This window comes from Gymnoscopelus braueri (genome assembly GCF_963280865.1).
Source record: "Gymnoscopelus braueri genome assembly, chromosome: 7".
NCBI lineage: Eukaryota > Metazoa > Chordata > Actinopteri > Myctophiformes > Myctophidae > Gymnoscopelus > Gymnoscopelus braueri.
The window spans coordinates 7,187,350-7,208,538 of record NC_137608.1 but is presented as its reverse complement, the minus strand read 5'-3'; the positions used below and the strand labels follow the sequence as shown (position 1 = coordinate 7,208,538).

Below are 21,189 nucleotides of genomic sequence, written 5' to 3'. Positions count from 1 at the left end.
CATGTTCTCCCCGTGTCTCTCAGGGTAGTTAATATACCCTCACAAAAACATGTAGTAATCCTGGTCGCTATACCGCCTCCCCCATGACAGCCGGGGTGCCTGATGGAGGGGAAGGGAACTGGTTGGAAGGGAAACTCTCCCCTGTCAGGTGACAAGAAGGTCAGTTGGATCTTATGCATTGAAGGAGTCATGAGCTTGGCCCTGGCCTCCCTAGGCTGGTGAGGGGAGTGTAGCGCCCAGGATCACTTAGAAAATTGGCACCGGGTGAAAAATAAGGGAGAAATCGTGGAGAAAAAAAAAGAAGACAGAAATGGTGCCATCTTATAATGAGCATCAGTGAGGACCAATTATATGAAGACACTGTAAGTTGAAAATGGGTGAAGTGGTCGTTATGGACGTAAATAAATGACATTATTACAGATGGTGTAACCTGAATGATATAACTGCAGTGAGGAACCAGCATGTGACTCTTCATGGTGCGCTTCATTCCCTACCCCAGGTCCGCCCTGCCTGCGTCGCTCGTTCTCCGAGGGCTCCCTGGTCCGTGAACCGCGGTCGCCCCGCTTTCTCTCCGACAGCACCATCCATCACCTCACGCGACCCCTGACCTATGACCTTGACCCTGCCCCCCGCCCCCCTTCCCCCCACACCCTGCGCAGGGAGCTGACCAGGGAGGGGGGGTCGCTGCACAGGATGACCCTTCTGCTCTACGGGAAAAAGGTACAAAAATCTAAGTGTGTGTGTGTGTGTGTGTGTGTGTGTGTGTGTGTGTGTGTGTGTGTGTGTGTGTGTGTGTGTTCAATAAAGCACAGAAGTTTTATCAGTAGTGTCAGCAACAATCCTATAGTGACACATTGACCGCTGGACGGGGACTTTTATGCTCATACAGACAGTTTTGCATTTTTATCCTTTTGGGGGTTTTGGGTTGGTCTATCAATCTGAAAATGTTTGAAGCTGATTCTTAACATTTCCCAAATGTAAGCTGTTCAGTTTTTGCCACGGGCTGTAGGATGCACATTGTCATGACAGTCTGAACAGGGGCAGGGGCCGTGACCGTGAGACTATGCCTTATTGATTGATTCTTGATCTGTAGCGGTCATTTGCAGTCTGCACATAGTTTGGGTGCACACATCTCCGTTTATGGACTACCTTAGTTGTTTTAACCTGTCTGTCTGTCTGTCTGTCTGTCTGTCTGTCTGTCTGTCTGTCTGTCTGTCTGTCTGTCTGTCTGTCTGTCTGTCTGTCTGTCTGTCTGTCTGTCTGTCTGTCCAGGACAGTGGAGACTTCCTTCAGAAGAGGAAGAAGACCAAAAGTCTGTAAGTCTTCAAATGGAGCAATGTGTTAATTCTCCCACCAATCCTATCTGCAGACCCCCTTTGATATTCCACAGAATATTAATTAATGACATACTTAAATATACAGTAATACTTAATAATCACTATGAATGGGGAAACTGGCTGTTTGATTGTCATAAACATCCAGTTTTACTGATAAGTAAAAGACTTCCAGGACAAAGACAAATGAACTGGTTAATCTGTAAATAGTTCACCACTAGCATGTGGCTTACAGTAGTACATTACACTGGGTAGCTTCTGGTTACAGTACAGCATAATAATAATAATAATAATAATAATAATAATAATAATAATCCCTTGTTGTCAGTGCTAAAGATGTCCGGAGCCGCCTGACGTTTCTACGGCGACGGAGCAACCTCAGTAATGGCAACAATGTCAGCAGTCTGGAGAAAGCTCTGAAGAACCACAGGTAGTGTGTGCGTGTGCGTGTGCGTGTGTGTGTGTGTGTGTGTGTGTGTGTGTGTGTGTGTGTGTGTGTGTGTTTCATCAGATTCCTGATGAAGATCTGAGTAAGATCGAAACGTTGAGAGTACCAATAAATTAGCTGAGAACCAGTGTGCTGATTGTATTTTTGTTCTCCAGACCATCTCCAGGGGAGGTGCAGAGGTGGGCATGGAGCTTTGACGCTTTGCTGAACAATAAATGTGAGTACTGACTGGAAATGATCTACGCATGTAGCCTTGACTGTTGGAAGATATTCAGGATGTTTGGGGCAGCGGTTAGAGAAGCGCATTTGTGACCGGAAGGTCCCCTGTTCGATCCCCTGGACCGGCAGGAAAAAAATCTGGCTGGGGGTGGATCACAGGTCATGTTGCAGAACGTGCTTGTACAGTCTTTAACACATGTAATCTGTGTCATGCACAACACATACACAGTCAAATTGGATATGTTTATATCCAATGAATTCTTGTTATGTGATTTTGAAGCAGAGTTTTCTTGTAAAAGAGCAGTCGTGCTCAACATACCTACTCTTGATAAGTAAGGTTACACACACACACACACACACACACACACACACACACACACCCATAAATGTGTGTTCGTTTGGGTGTATGTTACCTTGGCCGTGTCGAACGTGCACAATGCTTGGATGGTGAGGAGCTTCTGCGCGGGCTCTCTGCGATCTTTGAGAGGCAGCACCTCCAGACTACGTGTCTGCAGTGCCTTGATACGCTCGTCCGTAAGATCCAAGTCTTTAGCCTGGTCCTGTACACACACACACACACACACACACACACACACACACACACACACACACACACACACACACACACACACACACCACATGCACAACACATTCCTCATTGGTCTGCTCTCATTGGCTGTTATTTTGTTTCGTCCTATCGTACTCGCTCCTCATTGGCCAGATGGGCTGGCGGTGTTCCACCACTTCCTGAAGTCGGAGTTCAGCGAGGAGAACCTTGCATTCTGGTTGGCTGTGGAGAAATACAGGAAGACACGCCCACTCAGCAAGATGGCTGCCAAGGCTGAGAAGATCTACAACGACTTCGTCTCAACACAGGCCCCTAGACAGGTACCTACCTACCTACCTACCTACCTGTCTGTCTGTCTGTCTGTCTGTCTGTCTGTCTGTCTGTCTGTCTGTCTGTCTGTCTGTCTGTCTGTCTGTCTGTCTGTCTGTCTGTCTATTTATTTCATTGATGGTGCGTTGCTGTTATGTTTTTAACTTATTATGTGTGTTTGTATGTATTTTTTTTTTTTTACAAGAAACCGACCAATATATAATTTTGGCTGATATATTGCCCATTATTTGACTTTTTTTATTTTTCCCCCTCAGGTCAACATTGACTCGTCAGTCAGGGATCTGACCAATCAGGCGTTGTGTAGAGGTGTAGGCCCCGCCTCCTTCCAGCTGGCCCAGGATCAGATCTACAGCCTGATGGAGACGGACAGCTACCAGAGGTTCCTCAAGTCCCGCCTCTACGCGCAGCTGACTGGTCACAACCATCCGGGATCTACCGCCACAGCCAATCAGGAAGGAGCGCAGCCTACTTACATTACCATCCAGAGAAGGCCTGTGTCTGTCATTGACCACTGAGTGAACTGAGTGACTGACGGACACCTGAGCCAATCAAAATGGCATAATGTAGCATAATATAATAATACAATAAAGTATATAATTAGTTTATTATAACGTTAGCTGTTGGTATGCAGGCTAACATAATAACGTTTTTAATATTTTATTACTATATTAGCTGTTAGTATTCAGGTTGAAATAATATATTTTTTTCCCCCGGTTTATTATGTTATTAGCTGTTGGTATTCAGGCTAACATAACATAATAAAGGTTGTTATAAGTTTATTAAATTAGCTGTTGGTATTCAGGCTAACATGATAATAAATATTATTTTTTGTTTATTGCCATGTTAGGTGTTGGTATTGTGTAAAGCAGAGCCGGGCAGAAAAAAATAAACAATGAAGCTTCTTCAATTAAAACAACAACAACAACAACAACAACAACAACAACAACAACAACAACAACCACAGTCTTATGTTGGTCACTCGGAACTGACCTTACAACCTCAGTCGGTCATTGACCTGTACAACTAGTCGGTCACTGACATGCAGTGGTGGAAAAAGTACTCACATTTTTCACTTAAAGGAGAATTTTGGACTATGTTTTTCTTACCTTTTCTATGATGTTATGATATCTTAGGATGAATGGTACAGTAGAATTTCTTTTTTTTTTTTTTTTTGATCTGACGTTCATAGTGACAGAACACTATGCAACCAAAAAATAATAATTTGTTTTTGTTTTTTTGGACAGTGTTCTGTCACTATGAACGTCAGATCTAAAAAAAAAAAAAAAAAAAAAAGCTACTATGAAAATATGTGATGGCCTATCCGCGCACGTTTTAAGCTGTGGCGGACCCAGGATGGAGTTATGAACATTTTCTACTGTACCATTCATCCTAAGATATCATAACATCATAGAAAAGGTAAGAAAAACTTAGTCCAAAATTATCCTTTAAGTAAAAGTATCAATACTGCAATGTAAAAAATGTTACAAGTAAAAGTCCGGAATTCAAAATTTACTTGAGTAAAAGTACAAAAGTATTGGTATCAAAATGTACTTAAAGTACCATAAGTAGAAAATACTCATTATGCAGAATGTCCCATTTCACAGGTTTTCAAATGTATACAAATCTTTTGAAAATAGCACATCTACAAGCTCACAATGTTGTACTTAAGTACAGTACTTAAATACATGTACCTAGTTACTTTACACCACTGCTGATCAGTACAACCACAGTCGGTCAATGACCAGTACAAATACATCTTATGTTGGTCACTGGGAGTCTTCTACTGTGGGTCATGTTGGAAATCACTCATCCCTTCATGGTTTGATATAATAGACCATATTATATTATATTATATTATATCATATTATATTATAGATAATAGATAGGTTTTATATTAGTTGGGAGATAATTTAGATTATTTTATTGTGTTACTAATATTATAGATAGGAGATAGGACTCATTATTATTATATAATAGATAGAGAAAGGACTCTGGAAGTTCACTTTAAGTGCTTTGCTCAAGGCACCTGCTGTGGCGAGTGCTACACGTGGATTTGAACCATGTATGTTAAAGACATATAAGTCATACAAAGACAACATCACCATGGTAACACAGACAAACAGAATGACTGATTCGTTTTTTTTTCTTCTTCCAGATTTTGAGTCATTAAGTCCAATATGATCTCCTGGTGATTTATTTATACGTTAGGGTGTGTTTGTAAATTAATAATAATAATTCAGAGTGTGTCCATTGGATATTCAGAGCACTGCTCTGGCGGTGCAGTTCCCCTCACTGCAGAGCTACAGATCTAATCTGATCTACAGATCTAATCAGACCTAAATACCACTTAAAGCCTCTATTCTTAGTCACACAGACCTGAGTTGCACCTGTACTTGGATCGGTTTTCCCCCTTTCCATCCAATCTTCTGTGCCAAAAAAAGCCGATCTACAAGTTCACAACGTGTCGCGAGTGACGCATTGTAAACTTTTATATCTGCCTTTTTTGGCTAATGTTCCGCACAGAATCTGGATGCTGGAATTCAAGTGGTCAAACTGGATGCTGCCCTATTAGGTGGTGGAATGATGCAGAAACTATTCAAGTTTAGTTGCTCCTTTGAAATGTTTTATGCATTGGATTTCATATACTGTATTTTAATTGATTAATGTAACAAGAAAATAGATACACAAGCACACTCTCTACACACTTTTTTACTTATTACTACTTAGTACTTAGTACCTAACTTTTATTAACTTACTTGTATTATACCTTGTTTTTATTCTCTATGTTGGACGTTGTCTGACTGCACATACATGTGTGAACTTGTATAAAATCAATAAAATCTTTGAAACATGAATCTCTTGTATCACGAACAACTCTCCACCCATTAGGCCTGATTGAATGTATCAGAATAAATTATTATGATTGTCATTGTTATACACTGTGTCACAGCCCTTTGGCCTGGCCTGTGTGTCTGTGCATACTAGTATACTCCCCTGTGTGTTTCTCCCACAGAGCCTATAGGCGTCGGCCAACTTGGGTGCACCCCAATTAGGTGAATTGGGAGCACCTGATCAATGCTCCCTGGAGCCCTATAAAAGAGTGGGTGCCAGCCATTCCAGGTGTCCCTCTCCAGATGACAGCACCCTTTTGTTTGCCTTATGATTGAGTTTACGCACTTACAACACCCCACACTACATTTATCACACATCCATACATTGATGACATTACTGATTACTGAATTACACACCACACACCTTATTGTAAGCCTCATTTCAGTTATGTTAATAAATTATTGTTACTTTTAAGCACTACCACTGTGTCCTCCTCAATTTGTCATGGCCCCACGGGCCGGGTTGTGACAACTGCTTTATTTATATATTTAATATATTAGTGCGTGGCATACATTATTAAAAGGCAGTTGCTTATAAAGCTATTAAATAATAAAATGTTAAGCATTTTGGTTCAATTTCTTTTTATTTGCTAAATATGTTTCAAGTTCAGCATTTCATGATAGTCTTTTTCAAATCTAAATCCCCTTTTAATGGTGTAGCTAGCCTTCCAAGGATTCTGGGTAAAGCTGTGTTTTTGGCATTGAACATTGAAACAATTACATTTAAAATTACATTTCTGTTTGCCTCTTATATATAAAATTTTTTTTTGTTGCAAAAAGCAGATTATGTAAATATACATAGACATAACTGGCCGTTAATACCATGAATCAAAAATAAATAATGTACTATGGACAAAACAGGCCATGTATTAAATCATTTTATACTTTAACATTTTTCAAAAATAGTAAATTATCTTTTAAGGGCGCGCTCCCACCAAGAGTTGGCTGGCCGCTGTTAAACACAGTTTTTTGCAGCCAGCGGATTAAAAAAAACGCTGTGACGCACCTGTCACTCACATTCAAGACCGTCCCCGTAGCCCGCACCGCCTGCTGCCTTGAGCACCATGGTGCTTCCTGAATCTTGGGACGGTCTGCCTTCAACTCACCCGATTGGACAGAGGGAGAAAATCGGCTCCTGCCTCCAGCAGTTTTATGCTTAGTCACGGAGAGCAGATAAACGCAAGGTCTGCGCAACAAGCGGAAAAATCTGCTCTTGCGTGAATCCACGCATTTACATTGACAATGCATTGGCAGATTCTGCCCCAGAGGTAAAATAAAAGTGCGGTGGGAGCGCGCCCTAAGGGCGCGCTCCCACCAAGAGTTGGCTGGCCGCTGTTTGCAGAATCTGCCAATGCATTGTCAATGCAAATGCGTTGATTCACGCAAGAGCAGATTTTTCCGCTAGTCGCGCAGACCTTGCGTTTATCTGCTCTCCGCGACTAAGCATAAAACTGCTGGAGGCAGGCGCTGATTTTCTCCCTCTGTCCAATCGGGTGAGTTGAAGGCGGACCGTCTCAAGACTCAGGAAGCAACATGGTGCTCAAGGCAGCAGGCGTAGGCTCCCGAAAGTGAGTGACAGGCGCGACACTCCCGTTTTTTAGAATCCGCTGGCTGCAAAAAACTGTGGCCGCGCACAACCTGCGTTTAACAGCGGCCAGCCAACTCTTGGTGGGAGCGCGCCCTAACAGATGAATTCTGTTAATTTTACAAAAATAATTGATCATCTCAAATAATTGTGTGAGGGCAATTCTGTAATAATAATAATACCACCTGGAACTGATATAGTGTTATATTCAAAGTTGCTTTACATGTGTGTTTGGGGGCCAGGGGGAGAGAGAAAAAAGATCTAAGCAAATAAGATAAGTATTACAAACAATATATATATATATTTTTAAATAGTTTAAATCAAAGTCAACTCGGAAAAGCAGTTGTTTTCGTCAGTCACTGGAGGGGGGTGAGAGTCCGGAGGGGGCATAGGCCTATGTGGGTGTTTGTGTGTAAACTAATAACAAATTATAAAGTACCAGAAAAGGAAAAGACAGTTTTGAAAATATTTGACAAATTCATTTGCTAAGGACTGTTTGAGTGGTGGAAAGTATAATATAAGTACCCTACATCTACTCAAGTACTGAACTTAAGTTACTTTACTTGAGTGTTTCCAATCTTCAATACTTTACTTCTACTCCACTATATCCCAGAGGAAAATGTTATAATAGCCTGCTTTATACGCCACAAATTTTTTTTGAAAACGTTAGTTAAGTTACTTTGTAGAGATTATTATATTACAAAACATTCCATTAACCAATTAAGCCCTATTTTATAGGCCTAGTCAGTACTGGAGTCAAAAGTGCAATGTTTGTCTTTTAAATGTAGTGGAGTGAAAGTGTTAAGTTTCAAAAAATACAAATACTCAAGTAAAGTACAGATACTCAAAATGAAGTCAGTACAGTACTCAAGTAAGTGCATTTCATTACTGTCCACCACTGCATGTTTGAGTAAATGTACTTTTTTTTGGCAAAATAGCAGATCTACAAACTTAGAATGACTTGCAATGCAATGTGTTGAGAATTCTTGAAAAATCTTGACAAATCTCTTAAAGGGATACTTCACTTCCGGGCCGCCGACACATTTAAAAAAAATATAAAAAATAAATGAAAAAAGTTATGGAAAATTCATGGCCCCCTCACGCATTAGAGTGTCCTACTAATGTGTGAGGGGGCCATGAATTTTCCATAACTTTTTTCATTTATTTTTAATATTTTTTTTAAATGTGTCCCCGGCCCGAAAGTGAAGTATCCCTTTAACATCTTTGAAGTATTTTTACTAATTTTAAGTACTTTAAAGTATTTGTACTCATTTTAAGTATTTTTACTCAATGTATTGACTTTCTTTTAAGTACTATTATTACTGAAATTGTAGATCGGTCATTTTAGTGTGTGTGTGTGTGTGTGTGTGTGTGTGTGTGTGTGTGTGTGTGTGTGTGTGTGTGTGTGTGTGTGTGTGTGTGTGTGTGTGTGTGTGCGCATGTCTTGAAGTGGCCCACGTGTTGCAGTCCTCTTTGTGTTTAATTAGTGTAAAGCTGGCTCCAGACCAATCCAAATCGGCCCGACTTTGGGCCGATTTGGCTTCGGGAAGCGTCGGCCAGTCGGTTAGGGGTCCGTCGGCCAGTCGGTTAGGGGTCCGTCGGGACCTTTTCGGCCGACCCAGAGCCGACCGAACATGTTCAGCTTTTTAGCCGACTGGCAGAGCAGTGGCAGTGACAACAAAGGGCTGTCGGTGTTGCCAGATTATGTGAGAGAAACAAGCGACCATGTCTATGAAAACCTACATTCACTGTTTCTCGTTGTTGCTCCCAGAGAGAGAGAGAGAGATTGATTGATTTGACCTAGTTTTGCGCAGTTTTGGTGCGCAACACAACCCTCGTTTAAGTGAATTGCTTTCACCTGCTGCTGCTGTGTGGAGCGCAGTGGTGGAAAAAGTACTCAAATGTTTTACTTAAGTAAAAGTATCAATACTGCAATGTAGAAGTACTCCGTTACAAGTAAAAGTCCCGAATTAAAAATGTACTTGAGTGAAAGTACAAAAGTATTGGTATCAAAATGTACTTAAAGTACCAAAAGTAAAAGTACTCAAATGTTTGAAAATAGCAGATCTACAAGCTCACAACGCGTCGCTTCGCGACGCGTTGTGAGCTTGTAGATCGGCTATTTTCAAATAGCCTAGGTATAAAATAGAGCTAAAGTGGTTACTGTATGTTTTATAATGTAATAATTTATATCTGCAAAGTAACTAATAACTAAAGTTTTCAAATAATTGTAGTGGAGTAAAAGTAGAATATTTTCCTCAGAGATGTATGGAGTAGAAGTAAAAGTACTGAAAATTAGAAATACTCCAGTAAAGTAAAAAATCCTCAAAAGTGTACTTAAGTACAGTACTTGAGTAAATGTACTTAGTTACTTTACACCACTGGCGGAGTGTGCGCTACAGGGCATATCTCCAAGCCAGGGTGACCTACCCAGGCTCATGAAATTCATATGCAGGCATAGTAGCCAATTAGAATGAAATCCGCAAAAACGGACTCATATACTGATACAGAACCATATATTGGCTATTATATTATGGCTGTCGGGTGGAAATCTTGTATGTTCCTTTTTTATTATTATTTAAAAACAATTTAAAATCGTGAAAATAGCCAATCTACAAGCTGTAATTATTAATAATTAAGAAATACTATATTTTAAAGAGTGAAAAATCAACTAAAGTCATTATTAGTGCAAGTTCATTCACATTTCATTTGAATGAAAATAACTTGTGGGTAAAATACATTCTGTGAATCTAATGTGATTAATGTGACCCCTACTTCAGTCAGTGAAGTCCAGGGCTGAATGTGACATATTGAGACCTATATAACTAAATATTGGTCATTTGCCAACACATTATTTTGTGAAATAAATGGGTTATATTTCACAGATAGTTATACTATTCTTATAATATATTAAAATACAATGATCCTTAACCTTCAAGTTAAATGCATTATTTCCGTGGACTTAAAAATCATTTTTGGACTTAAAAATCATTATTATTTTTTTGGATGGCCTTCCTGCCCTGGCAGGAAGACCGGGCAGGGCCTTTGTGCCCTCCAAAAAATTACAACACCAAAGGCCAAGTGGCCTTGCCCCTAAAATGACGAAATTCCAGGCTTGAATGCAATAGATGTACTCTGAGTCTGTTACAAGTAAAAGTCCAGAATTCAACATTTACTTGAGTAAAAGTACTAAAGTATTGGTATAAAAATGTACTTAAAGTACCAAAAGTAAAAGTACAAAAATGTTTGAAAATAGCAGATCTACAAGCTCAGAACGCGTGCATCGCAACACGTTGTGAGCTTGTAGATCTGCTATTTTCAAATAGCTTATAGGTATAAAATAGGGCTAAAGTGGTTAATGTATGTTTCATAATGATTTATATCTGCAAAGTAACTAGTAACTAAACATTTCAAATAATTGTTGTGGAGTACAAGTATAGACAATTGGAAATACTCCAGTAAAGTAAAAGTACCTCAAAATTGTACTTAAGTACAGTACTTGAGTAAATGTACTAGTTACTTACACCACTGCACGTCAGTGAAGAAAAAACGCTGGGAACATCCCTAAGTGGCTTTGCAGGGAAACAAGCCCAAAGTCGCTTATAATAAGCAGACCTGGCAACGCTGGCACGCTAAAAGTCAAATTAGCACATGAATGGCCAGTCGGCTGACAGACTTAAATGGTAACTTTTGCCAACCGAATACCAGTCTGTTGCAGTCTGGAGTAGTCTGCAATAGTCTGGACGAGTCTGTTTGGTGCGGAGTTGCCTTAACTGGTTGCATCTTTGTGTTGCAATCAGCTGCAGCTGTTGAGGCCGTGCTCATCCTGACACACAAACACATAAAGTCAGTCCTTGGAGTGGCTGGCGTGGCACCACTCAACAAAAGCAATGTTACTCTCTTCAGATAAGAAATCAGCCAATGGCGCCAATCATCTTCTACAGGTGGTGTTTTATTTGGGGATTATTTGTGTTGTCTTGATGTCAGCCATCATAGTCCTCTGTAAGTATAGAACATGTCAATACATCAAGTTCTTACAGTAGGCATGTCAAACCAGCTCATTTTAATGGTGTTTCTTTCATACGTTCTCTTTGCAGTTACCAGGACAGCAAATGAGAAGGATAAAGATTTCATAAGTGAACTGAAACAGTTAAGACACGACCAAACAGCTCTCCTTGATGATTTGACAAATGATCGTAACAAGCTGAGGACGGAGAACATCAACCTGAAGAGACAACTAGAAAACCTGACAAGAGATGGTCTCAACTGGACTCTGGTTCAGCGGAGTCTGGATGCCTACTGCCCCAGAAAAGGAAATAGTAAGCATAAATCAATGGAAACAATATGTATATATTATAAAATATTAATATAATATTATGATCAGCTCAATTTTCATTGGTTGTTTTCTCACACTCTTTTCTCACTAGGCAGAGTATGTCAACCCTGTCCGCATGGTTGGCTCCACCATTCGTCCAAATGCTATGATCGGGTTGTTAATCATAGATCCTGGCAAGAAGCTCGAGACGACTGCAGAGCAAAGAACTCTGATTTGACTATTATAGACAGTCCACAGGAACAGGTAGCGTTAACTGTATGATAATAAGTATCAATTACAATTATATTGTGTGTGTATGAGAATATATGGATAGACATTATTGTGATCTCTTCTGTAGCAGACTGGAAGAGCAGGCAAAACAACAATTAAGTTGGAAATGGGTTTAATAAGAAAATACAAATCGTTTCAGTTTCAGTATTGTACTAAAACATATCTGCTTCTTTATACTATGGTCATCAGGCGTTCATCTGAGATATCTATGAGACCTCTATCAAAATATAATCAACATCATGGCTTCTGGATTGGCTTGACATCTAAATCTGGAAGATGGCTCTGGGTTGATGGAAGTAACCTGACTGAAGAGTAAGAATATGTTAAACTCAAAGAATCATGAAGTCTAAACTTGCATTATACAGGTATTTAATTATTTATTTATTCTCTTACTCTCTTAGGTACTGGATAAAACCACCAGGTCATGGTCAATGTGCAACATCTGTCCAAATAAAGACCAAACCCTATGGATGGTATGCGGTGAACTGTAACGCAAAGACTGAATGGATCTGTGAAATGAAAGCTTTGACTGTTTAGGCATTGCTTTCAGTTTTTTGCAGACTGGTGAATTAATTTCTGTATGGTGTAGACTGTTGGGGACACCTTTATCTGTGATTGTGGATGCTCAACCTCTGTTACTCAAAGATCTCAATTTACTGTTGAGATCCAGAATTTATACAAAGTACAATGATTTAATGTAGTTGTCATTATGATATGTTATATTATTCAAGTGAAGTCATTGTGCAGGAAACAATTCCCCACTCCCTCGAGAGGCTGTCAATTTCAATACTATTTGTACAGTGGACCTAATTGCCAAACCCCACTGTTGGCCTGTGGAGGGAGTAGACATCATGCATCCAATTATTAACCAATTAACATGGAGTCACCAACTGCAAAATGTTTCACAAGAAGAGCACAATGTGTGTGGAGAATCCACTGTCTTCCAAGACCAACAACAAAAATGTCCATTTGATTTTAACCAGTTTCTAGTGTCTTCCCTTGTACTTGTCATCTCCTCATGTCTCATTAAAGATTAAGATACAACTGGTCGTTGTTTACTTTTTTAATTTTAAATATTATTTTGAGAAGGTATACAGACGAGGTGGATTCAATTGTTCTCTGATTACAAGTGAAAATGGTACACAATTAAATGGTACACAATTATATAAATGTTATCTCATTGTTAGATGTTTTACAGACATCATAGAATCGTGACCAACAGTTTTACAAAAGCAATTTGTTATCAATACACCTGTACAAGGGTCTGGCTGAAGTTTGATCATCATGGTTTTTTTTATCAGTCAGCTGGAGATGATACAAAAAATTACATCATCACACATTTGGGTACGTAGGGAACAATTCAGTTGGAAGCCGGAGGTGACCATGGACATCTTCAGTTCAGCTGCGTAGGCAATCGGTTCACAAGATACTAGCGCTTAACGTGGCGTGGAACTGTAACTTCTAGCATATTTGATCTCTGAGTCACATTGACTGTTTCCAGTTGGTTGATTATGTTAGCACATACATGTAAGTGAAGGATAATTTGATTATACATGACAGTGTACAAACTTGATAAACTAGAAAACATTTTCATCTTACAATGAAAGACCATTCTATAATACTCTTCAGACATACAAATGAAAATAGTATAAAATCCAGATCTATCACCGCTGGCTGCTCATTATGCTAGGGTAGAGGACAGAGTAAAGCAACTTGCAATGGGCCTGGTCTTCAAGATACTCAAGGAAACAGGGATACCCATGTACCTGTCAGACTACTTCAATAACAAAAGACACAGGCACAACACAATAGACACCAGAGGGAGCTCCACTGAAATTTGTTTTACTGCTATGCCACCCAAACGCCCTTCCAACAAACATCAAAAAAGTGTAACTCCTTACCCTCCTTCAAAACCGCCATAAAAGAGCACCTGTCTACAATTTGTAAATGGTCCTAGAAAAGCCCTCTAAGCTTAACACCATAAATATTGACTGTACATATACGTTCATTGCTACCCGTGTTGATTATGTCTTGTTTATAATTGTATATTATTGTATGTCTTTAAATGTCTTAATGAATTGAATACACAGGACCACAATGGAAACAAGCCCCTAGGGCTTTTTGTGTTATCTTTTTAACAATCATTGTAAACCGTACCTCTGTACAAATTGCAAACTATTAATAAAGTATTCAATCAATAGAAAAATTAAAAAAGCACTGTCCGGCCGTCATCTTGAATGAGATTCAGAACAGAGTCCTAGTACAGTGTCTCTCCATAATGAGAATCAGGATTTTATGGCTGAAAATACAAATAGCAATGATGAATACAAGCTAACAGAATCATACTTAAAGTGATCAATCTCATAAGTGAATATGACTAATCCAATGGGTTACTTTACTTCAGGTAATCAGTACTACATACAAGAACATTTTAAGAAAACATGCTGGTACAGTAGTAACCACAAACAAACTGGTACAGTAATTGCTAATGATATTTAACAGTCTCTCTGGCACAACATTGATTTTAAAATGGGAATTGTGAGCTTAGATTTATTATTGTTGCTATTTTGGAAAAATACATTTCAAGTTTCCACCCAACAGCATATTGTATTCTGCTTTTAAATAAGCAAAAATAAATAAATACAAATAATAGAAAATACAAAATGTAATAATGTTCATGTAAAACCCTGCCTTAACACACGCACACGCACGCTCACACGCACACGCACACACACACATTTCAGTTGGATATTCCACAGTTGCCATCAACCATGTCCATGTGTTCGAACCCCAACCTAAAGGGAGACAGAAACAGGTTGGTGCAGTGCACACACACACACACACACACGCACGCACGCACGCACGCACGCACGCACGCACGCACGCACGCACGCACGCACGCACGCACACACACACACACACACACACACACACACACACACACACACACACACACACACACACACACACACACACACACACACCAATTGATGTTGTTAAAGGTTTAACGGCAAAACGTATTGTGTAACTGTGTCATTAAAGGTGCTGTACGTCCAATTCTTTGGTACTTAAAACATTTGTATACATTTTTATGTTAAAGCTCTATATTGTGATAGTAATCATTGAGTGATTGCTCAGTAACAGGGGTTTGTCTCTCCATCTCTCCAGCTCTTTAATAAACACAAACTACATTTTAGGTTGGGATACCAATTGTATCCAATCAAGATAGAGTACCCATGTATCAGCTGTATGTTATATTGTTCCAGTTCCAATTTTGTCTACTCATTTCTTTGACTATGTTCAAACTGGCAGATTTTTGGCCTATCCAGATTGGAATCAGAAAATAATGGAAACAGATTTTTGTGAATCAGATTTGAATCACATTCCTTGCCTTTCCTTTCCTTGTTCATCCTGTATAAAACCAATCTGACTCCAATCTGGATGGTGGTGTGCTTTCAAACAAAAGCATCAAAAGTACAGTAGCGGATCTACATTAGATATTTTTGAATTTGAATCCTGAAGAAGGTCAGGTATCCTGACCTTAAAATGTATTTTTTGTTTAATAAAGAGCTGGAGAGACAGGGAGACCCCTGTTACTAAACAAACACTCATATCACAATATACAACTTTTAACAAAAGCTATCACCTTTAAATAGCAACAAAAATGTTTTTCCTTCACTTTTTGTCTACATTGTGTAATCTAATAAGTTTAGATAAATCGTGATGATGTGGAGACATTGCATGAAACGGACCAGACCTGATATAAATTCATGAGTAAGTAGTGGTTGTAGTTCATCATGCTGTCAACAGGTGGTACTGTTTGTTTCCTCTACAGGAGTTTCCCAAACCCACTTGCATCTCTGAGCTGTTTGATAAACTGCCAAACGTCCAGGTAGGATTATCATAGTACAGTGGTTCCCAAGCATTGGGTTGAGAACCATTTTTGGGTCCTGGGCCCATTTTTATGGGTCATAAGTAAATAATAATAACGAAACAAATGTTTACATATTTATGTATATGTGTATATAAGTATATATATATATAAGTATATATATATATATATATATATATATATATATATATATATATATATATATATATATATATATATATATATATATATATATAACCTAACCCTAACCCTTGAATCATGAACAACTCTTCACCCATTAGGCCTGATTGATATCAGAATAAATGCTTATGATTGTCATTGTTCTCCACTGTGTCATCACAGCCCTTTGGCCTGGCCTGTGTGTCTGTGCATAGTATACTCCCCTGTGTGTTTCTCCCAAGACCATATCAAAGATTGTTAATATAGGAAGATACATAATCTCCATTGGAGCCACTAGAGGCAAAATAGTACACAAATCCTACAAATGGTCTCCTAAGTAGGTGTGGTTTGCTTCTCCCCCGACCATCCCACCACCCTCCCCCTCCCCCTCCCCTCTCCCTGGCTGACAACGTCATGTGGATGTGTATTTGAGTATTTTCTTCATTAAAGAAAATAAATGCTTTACATGTTTGAAAGTGCACTGTTATTGGCAAAGATGCTTTTTAAGAAACCCATACAATTCCCCCCACAAACACACACGTATTATTCAGTCTTATGCTAGATGTGCTCCTGTTTCTGCTCAACATTGTAACAGGGCCTTTTATTTATAAGGTATATATTTTACCACTAGACTATAGTGTTTAGCATGAATGTTTAACAAAATGTCATGATTCCCAAATCATACCCCATCAACCAAGACATTTAATAATGGAAAATGATATTGAGCATTATTGGAACACACAATCACACATTGTATTTATTTTTTAATATGTCAATATGATTTCACATACTATATTCAGAATCTCAGTTTATCAGTTTTTAGAGCATCTTATGGGGACAGAGCATAGAGTTAAAATGTAATATAATAATAAAATATAATATGGTACAGAGCCCTCTATCTCGTCCGTCAGACTGCAGATGGACGCTTCAGATATCTTCCCAAATCTCGCGAGAGTGTGTTGCTGGGCTAGAGAAAAGTCGATAACAAAGTTGATTTTCTCCTCATTTGTGTCAAAAAAAAAGAAGCCATTATAGTATGGGTCCAATATTTAGTTCAGTAACCATGGAGCTAAAGAATGGTTCAGAAGCTGTGTTCACGTTCACTCTTCCATTGGAATTAATAGACTCCAAGCTGCTTCCTGTTTCCTAAAAAGGCGTCCATCTACATCACGCAGAAACGGGAAGTAAACTGGGAATTGTGAGCTTAGATTTATTATTGTTGCTATTTTGGAAAAATACATTTCAAGTTTCCACCCAACAGCATATTGTATTCTGCTTTTAAATAAGCAAAAATAAATAAATACAAATAATAGAAAATACAAAATGTAATAATGTTCATGTAAAACCCTGCCTTAACACACGCACACGCACGCTCACACGCACACGCACACACACACATTTCAGTTGGATATTCCACAGTTGCCATCAACCATGTCCATGTGTTCGAACCCCAACCTAAAGGGAGACAGAAACAGGTTGGTGCAGTGCACACACACACACACACACACGCACGCACGCACGCACGCACGCACGCACGCACGCACGCACACACACACACACACACACACACACACACACACACACACACACACACACACACACACACACACACACACACACACACACACACACACACACCAATTGATGTTGTTAAAGGTTTAACGGCAAAACGTATTGTGTAACTGTGTCATTAAAGGTGCTGTACGTCCAATTCTTTGGTACTTAAAACATTTGTATACATTTTTATGTTAAAGCTCTATATTGTGATAGTAATCATTGAGTGATTGCTCAGTAACAGGGGTTTGTCTCTCCATCTCTCCAGCTCTTTAATAAACACAAACTACATTTTAGGTTGGGATACCAATTGTATCCAATCAAGATAGAGTACCCATGTATCAGCTGTATGTTATATTGTTCCAGTTCCAATTTTGTCTACTCATTTCTTTGACTATGTTCAAACTGGCAGATTTTTGGCCTATCCAGATTGGAATCAGAAAATAATGGAAACAGATTTTTGTGAATCAGATTTGAATCACATTCCTTGCCTTTCCTTTCCTTGTTCATCCTGTATAAAACCAATCTGACTCCAATCTGGATGGTGGTGTGCTTTCAAACAAAAGCATCAAAAGTACAGTAGCGGATCTACATTAGATATTTTTGAATTTGAATCCTGAAGAAGGTCAGGTATCCTGACCTTAAAATGTATTTTTTGTTTAATAAAGAGCTGGAGAGACAGGGAGACCCCTGTTACTAAACAAACACTCATATCACAATATACAACTTTTAACAAAAGCTATCACCTTTAAATAGCAACAAAAATGTTTTTCCTTCACTTTTTGTCTACATTGTGTAATCTAATAAGTTTAGATAAATCGTGATGATGTGGAGACATTGCATGAAACGGACCAGACCTGATATAAATTCATGAGTAAGTAGTGGTTGTAGTTCATCATGCTGTCAACAGGTGGTACTGTTTGTTTCCTCTACAGGAGTTTCCCAAACCCACTTGCATCTCTGAGCTGTTTGATAAACTGCCAAACGTCCAGGTAGGATTATCATAGTACAGTGGTTCCCAAGCATTGGGTTGAGAACCATTTTTGGGTCCTGGGCCCATTTTTATGGGTCATAAGTAAATAATAATAACGAAACAAATGTTTACATATTTATGTATATGTGTATATAAGTATATATATATATAAGTATATATATATATATATATATATATATATATATATATATATATATATATATATATATATATATATATATATATATATATATATATAACCTAACCCTAACCCTTGAATCATGAACAACTCTTCACCCATTAGGCCTGATTGATATCAGAATAAATGCTTATGATTGTCATTGTTCTCCACTGTGTCATCACAGCCCTTTGGCCTGGCCTGTGTGTCTGTGCATAGTATACTCCCCTGTGTGTTTCTCCCAAGACCATATCAAAGATTGTTAATATAGGAAGATACATAATCTCCATTGGAGCCACTAGAGGCAAAATAGTACACAAATCCTACAAATGGTCTCCTAAGTAGGTGTGGTTTGCTTCTCCCCCGACCATCCCACCACCCTCCCCCTCCCCCTCCCCTCTCCCTGGCTGACAACGTCATGTGGATGTGTATTTGAGTATTTTCTTCATTAAAGAAAATAAATGCTTTACATGTTTGAAAGTGCACTGTTATTGGCAAAGATGCTTTTTAAGAAACCCATACAATTCCCCCCACAAACACACACGTATTATTCAGTCTTATGCTAGATGTGCTCCTGTTTCTGCTCAACATTGTAACAGGGCCTTTTATTTATAAGGTATATATTTTACCACTAGACTATAGTGTTTAGCATGAATGTTTAACAAAATGTCATGATTCCCAAATCATACCCCATCAACCAAGACATTTAATAATGGAAAATGATATTGAGCATTATTGGAACACACAATCACACATTGTATTTATTTTTTAATATGTCAATATGATTTCACATACTATATTCAGAATCTCAGTTTATCAGTTTTTAGAGCATCTTATGGGGACAGAGCATAGAGTTAAAATGTAATATAATAATAAAATATAATATGGTACAGAGCCCTCTATCTCGTCCGTCAGACTGCAGATGGACGCTTCAGATATCTTCCCAAATCTCGCGAGAGTGTGTTGCTGGGCTAGAGAAAAGTCGATAACAAAGTTGATTTTCTCCTCATTTGTGTCAAAAAAAAAGAAGCCATTATAGTATGGGTCCAATATTTAGTTCAGTAACCATGGAGCTAAAGAATGGTTCAGAAGCTGTGTTCACGTTCACTCTTCCATTGGAATTAATAGACTCCAAGCTGCTTCCTGTTTCCTAAAAAGGCGTCCATCTACATCACGCAGAAACGGGAAGTAAACCGGAGAATGCGACTCTTGCTATTTCCCTCTTGGACCATATTCAAACGGCGGCCATATTGCCATTAAGTCAATGAAATGCCACCCCAGTTGCCACAGCAACGCAATGTTAAATTCCAAAATGGCCGTCGTGTGAATATGGACTATAGGCGTCGGCTAACTTGGGTGCACCCCAATTAGGTGAATTGGGAGCACCTGATCAATGCTCCCTGGAGCCCTATAAAAGAGTGGGTGCCAGCCATTCCAGGTGTCCCTCTCCAGATGACAGCACCCTTTTGTTTGTTTGCCTTATGATTGAGTTTACGCACTCTACAACACCCCACACTACATTTATCACAAATCCATACATTGCTGACATTACTGATTACTGAATTACACACCTCACACCTTATTGTAAGCCTTATTTCAGTTATATGTTAATAAATTATTGTTACTTTTAAGCACTACCACTGTGTCCTCCTCAATTTGTCTTGGCCCCACACACTGGGTTGTGACAACTGCTTTATTTATATATTTCATATATTAGTGCGTGGCATACATTATTAAAAGGCAGTTGCTTATAAAGCTATTAAAAATAATAAAATGTTAAGCATTTTGGTTCAATTTCTTTTTATTTGCTAAATATGTTTCAAGTTCAGCATTTCATGATAATCTTTTTCAAATCTAAATCCCCTTCTAATGGTGTAGCTAGCCTTCCAAGGATTCTGGGTAAAGCTGTGTTTTTGGCATTGAACATTGAAACAATTACATTTAAAATTACATTCTGTTTGCCTCTTATATATTTTTTTGTTTTTTTGCACAAAGCAGATATGTATATATACATAGACATAACTGGCCGTTAATACCATGAATCAAAAATAAATAATGTACTATGGACAAAACAGGCCATGTATTAAATTATTTTATACTTTAACATTTTTCAAAAATAGTAAAACAAAAATTAACAGATGAATTCTGTTAATTTTACAAAAATAATTGATCATCTCAAATAATTGTGTGATAATACCACCTGGAACTGATATAGTGTTATACTCAAAGTCGCTTTACATGTGTGTTTGGGGGCCAGGGGGAGAGAGAGAAAACTAAGCAAATAAGATAAGTATTAAAAACAATAAAACTTTTTTTTTTAAATAGTTTAAATCAAAGTCAACTCGGAAAAGCAGTTATTTTCGTCAGTCACTGGAGGGGGGTGAGAGTCCGGTCCGGAGGGGGCATATGTGGGTGTTTTTGTGTAAACTAATAACAAATTATAAAGTACCAG

At 38.6% G+C, this 21,189-nt stretch overlaps 1 protein-coding gene across 1 annotated transcript in view; it reads left to right on the top strand.

Moving 5' to 3' along the window:
• LOC308088210 (regulator of G-protein signaling 3-like) overlaps nucleotides 1–3,953 on the top strand; it is a gene marked incomplete at its 5' end in the record, with an annotated part of 39,463 nt that extends 35,510 nt beyond the window's left edge. Inside the window, 6 exons of the mRNA XM_080432618.1 lie at nucleotides 500–720; nucleotides 1,273–1,316; nucleotides 1,663–1,764; nucleotides 1,938–1,999; nucleotides 2,723–2,889; nucleotides 3,154–3,953. Of these exons, the coding sequence (XP_080288744.1) occupies nucleotides 500–720; nucleotides 1,273–1,316; nucleotides 1,663–1,764; nucleotides 1,938–1,999; nucleotides 2,723–2,889; nucleotides 3,154–3,414 (857 nt within the window). The 3' untranslated portion in view covers nucleotides 3,415–3,953. The remainder of the gene's footprint in view (nucleotides 1–499; nucleotides 721–1,272; nucleotides 1,317–1,662; nucleotides 1,765–1,937; nucleotides 2,000–2,722; nucleotides 2,890–3,153) is intronic.
• Nucleotides 3,954–21,189: the final 17,236 nt, after the last annotated feature.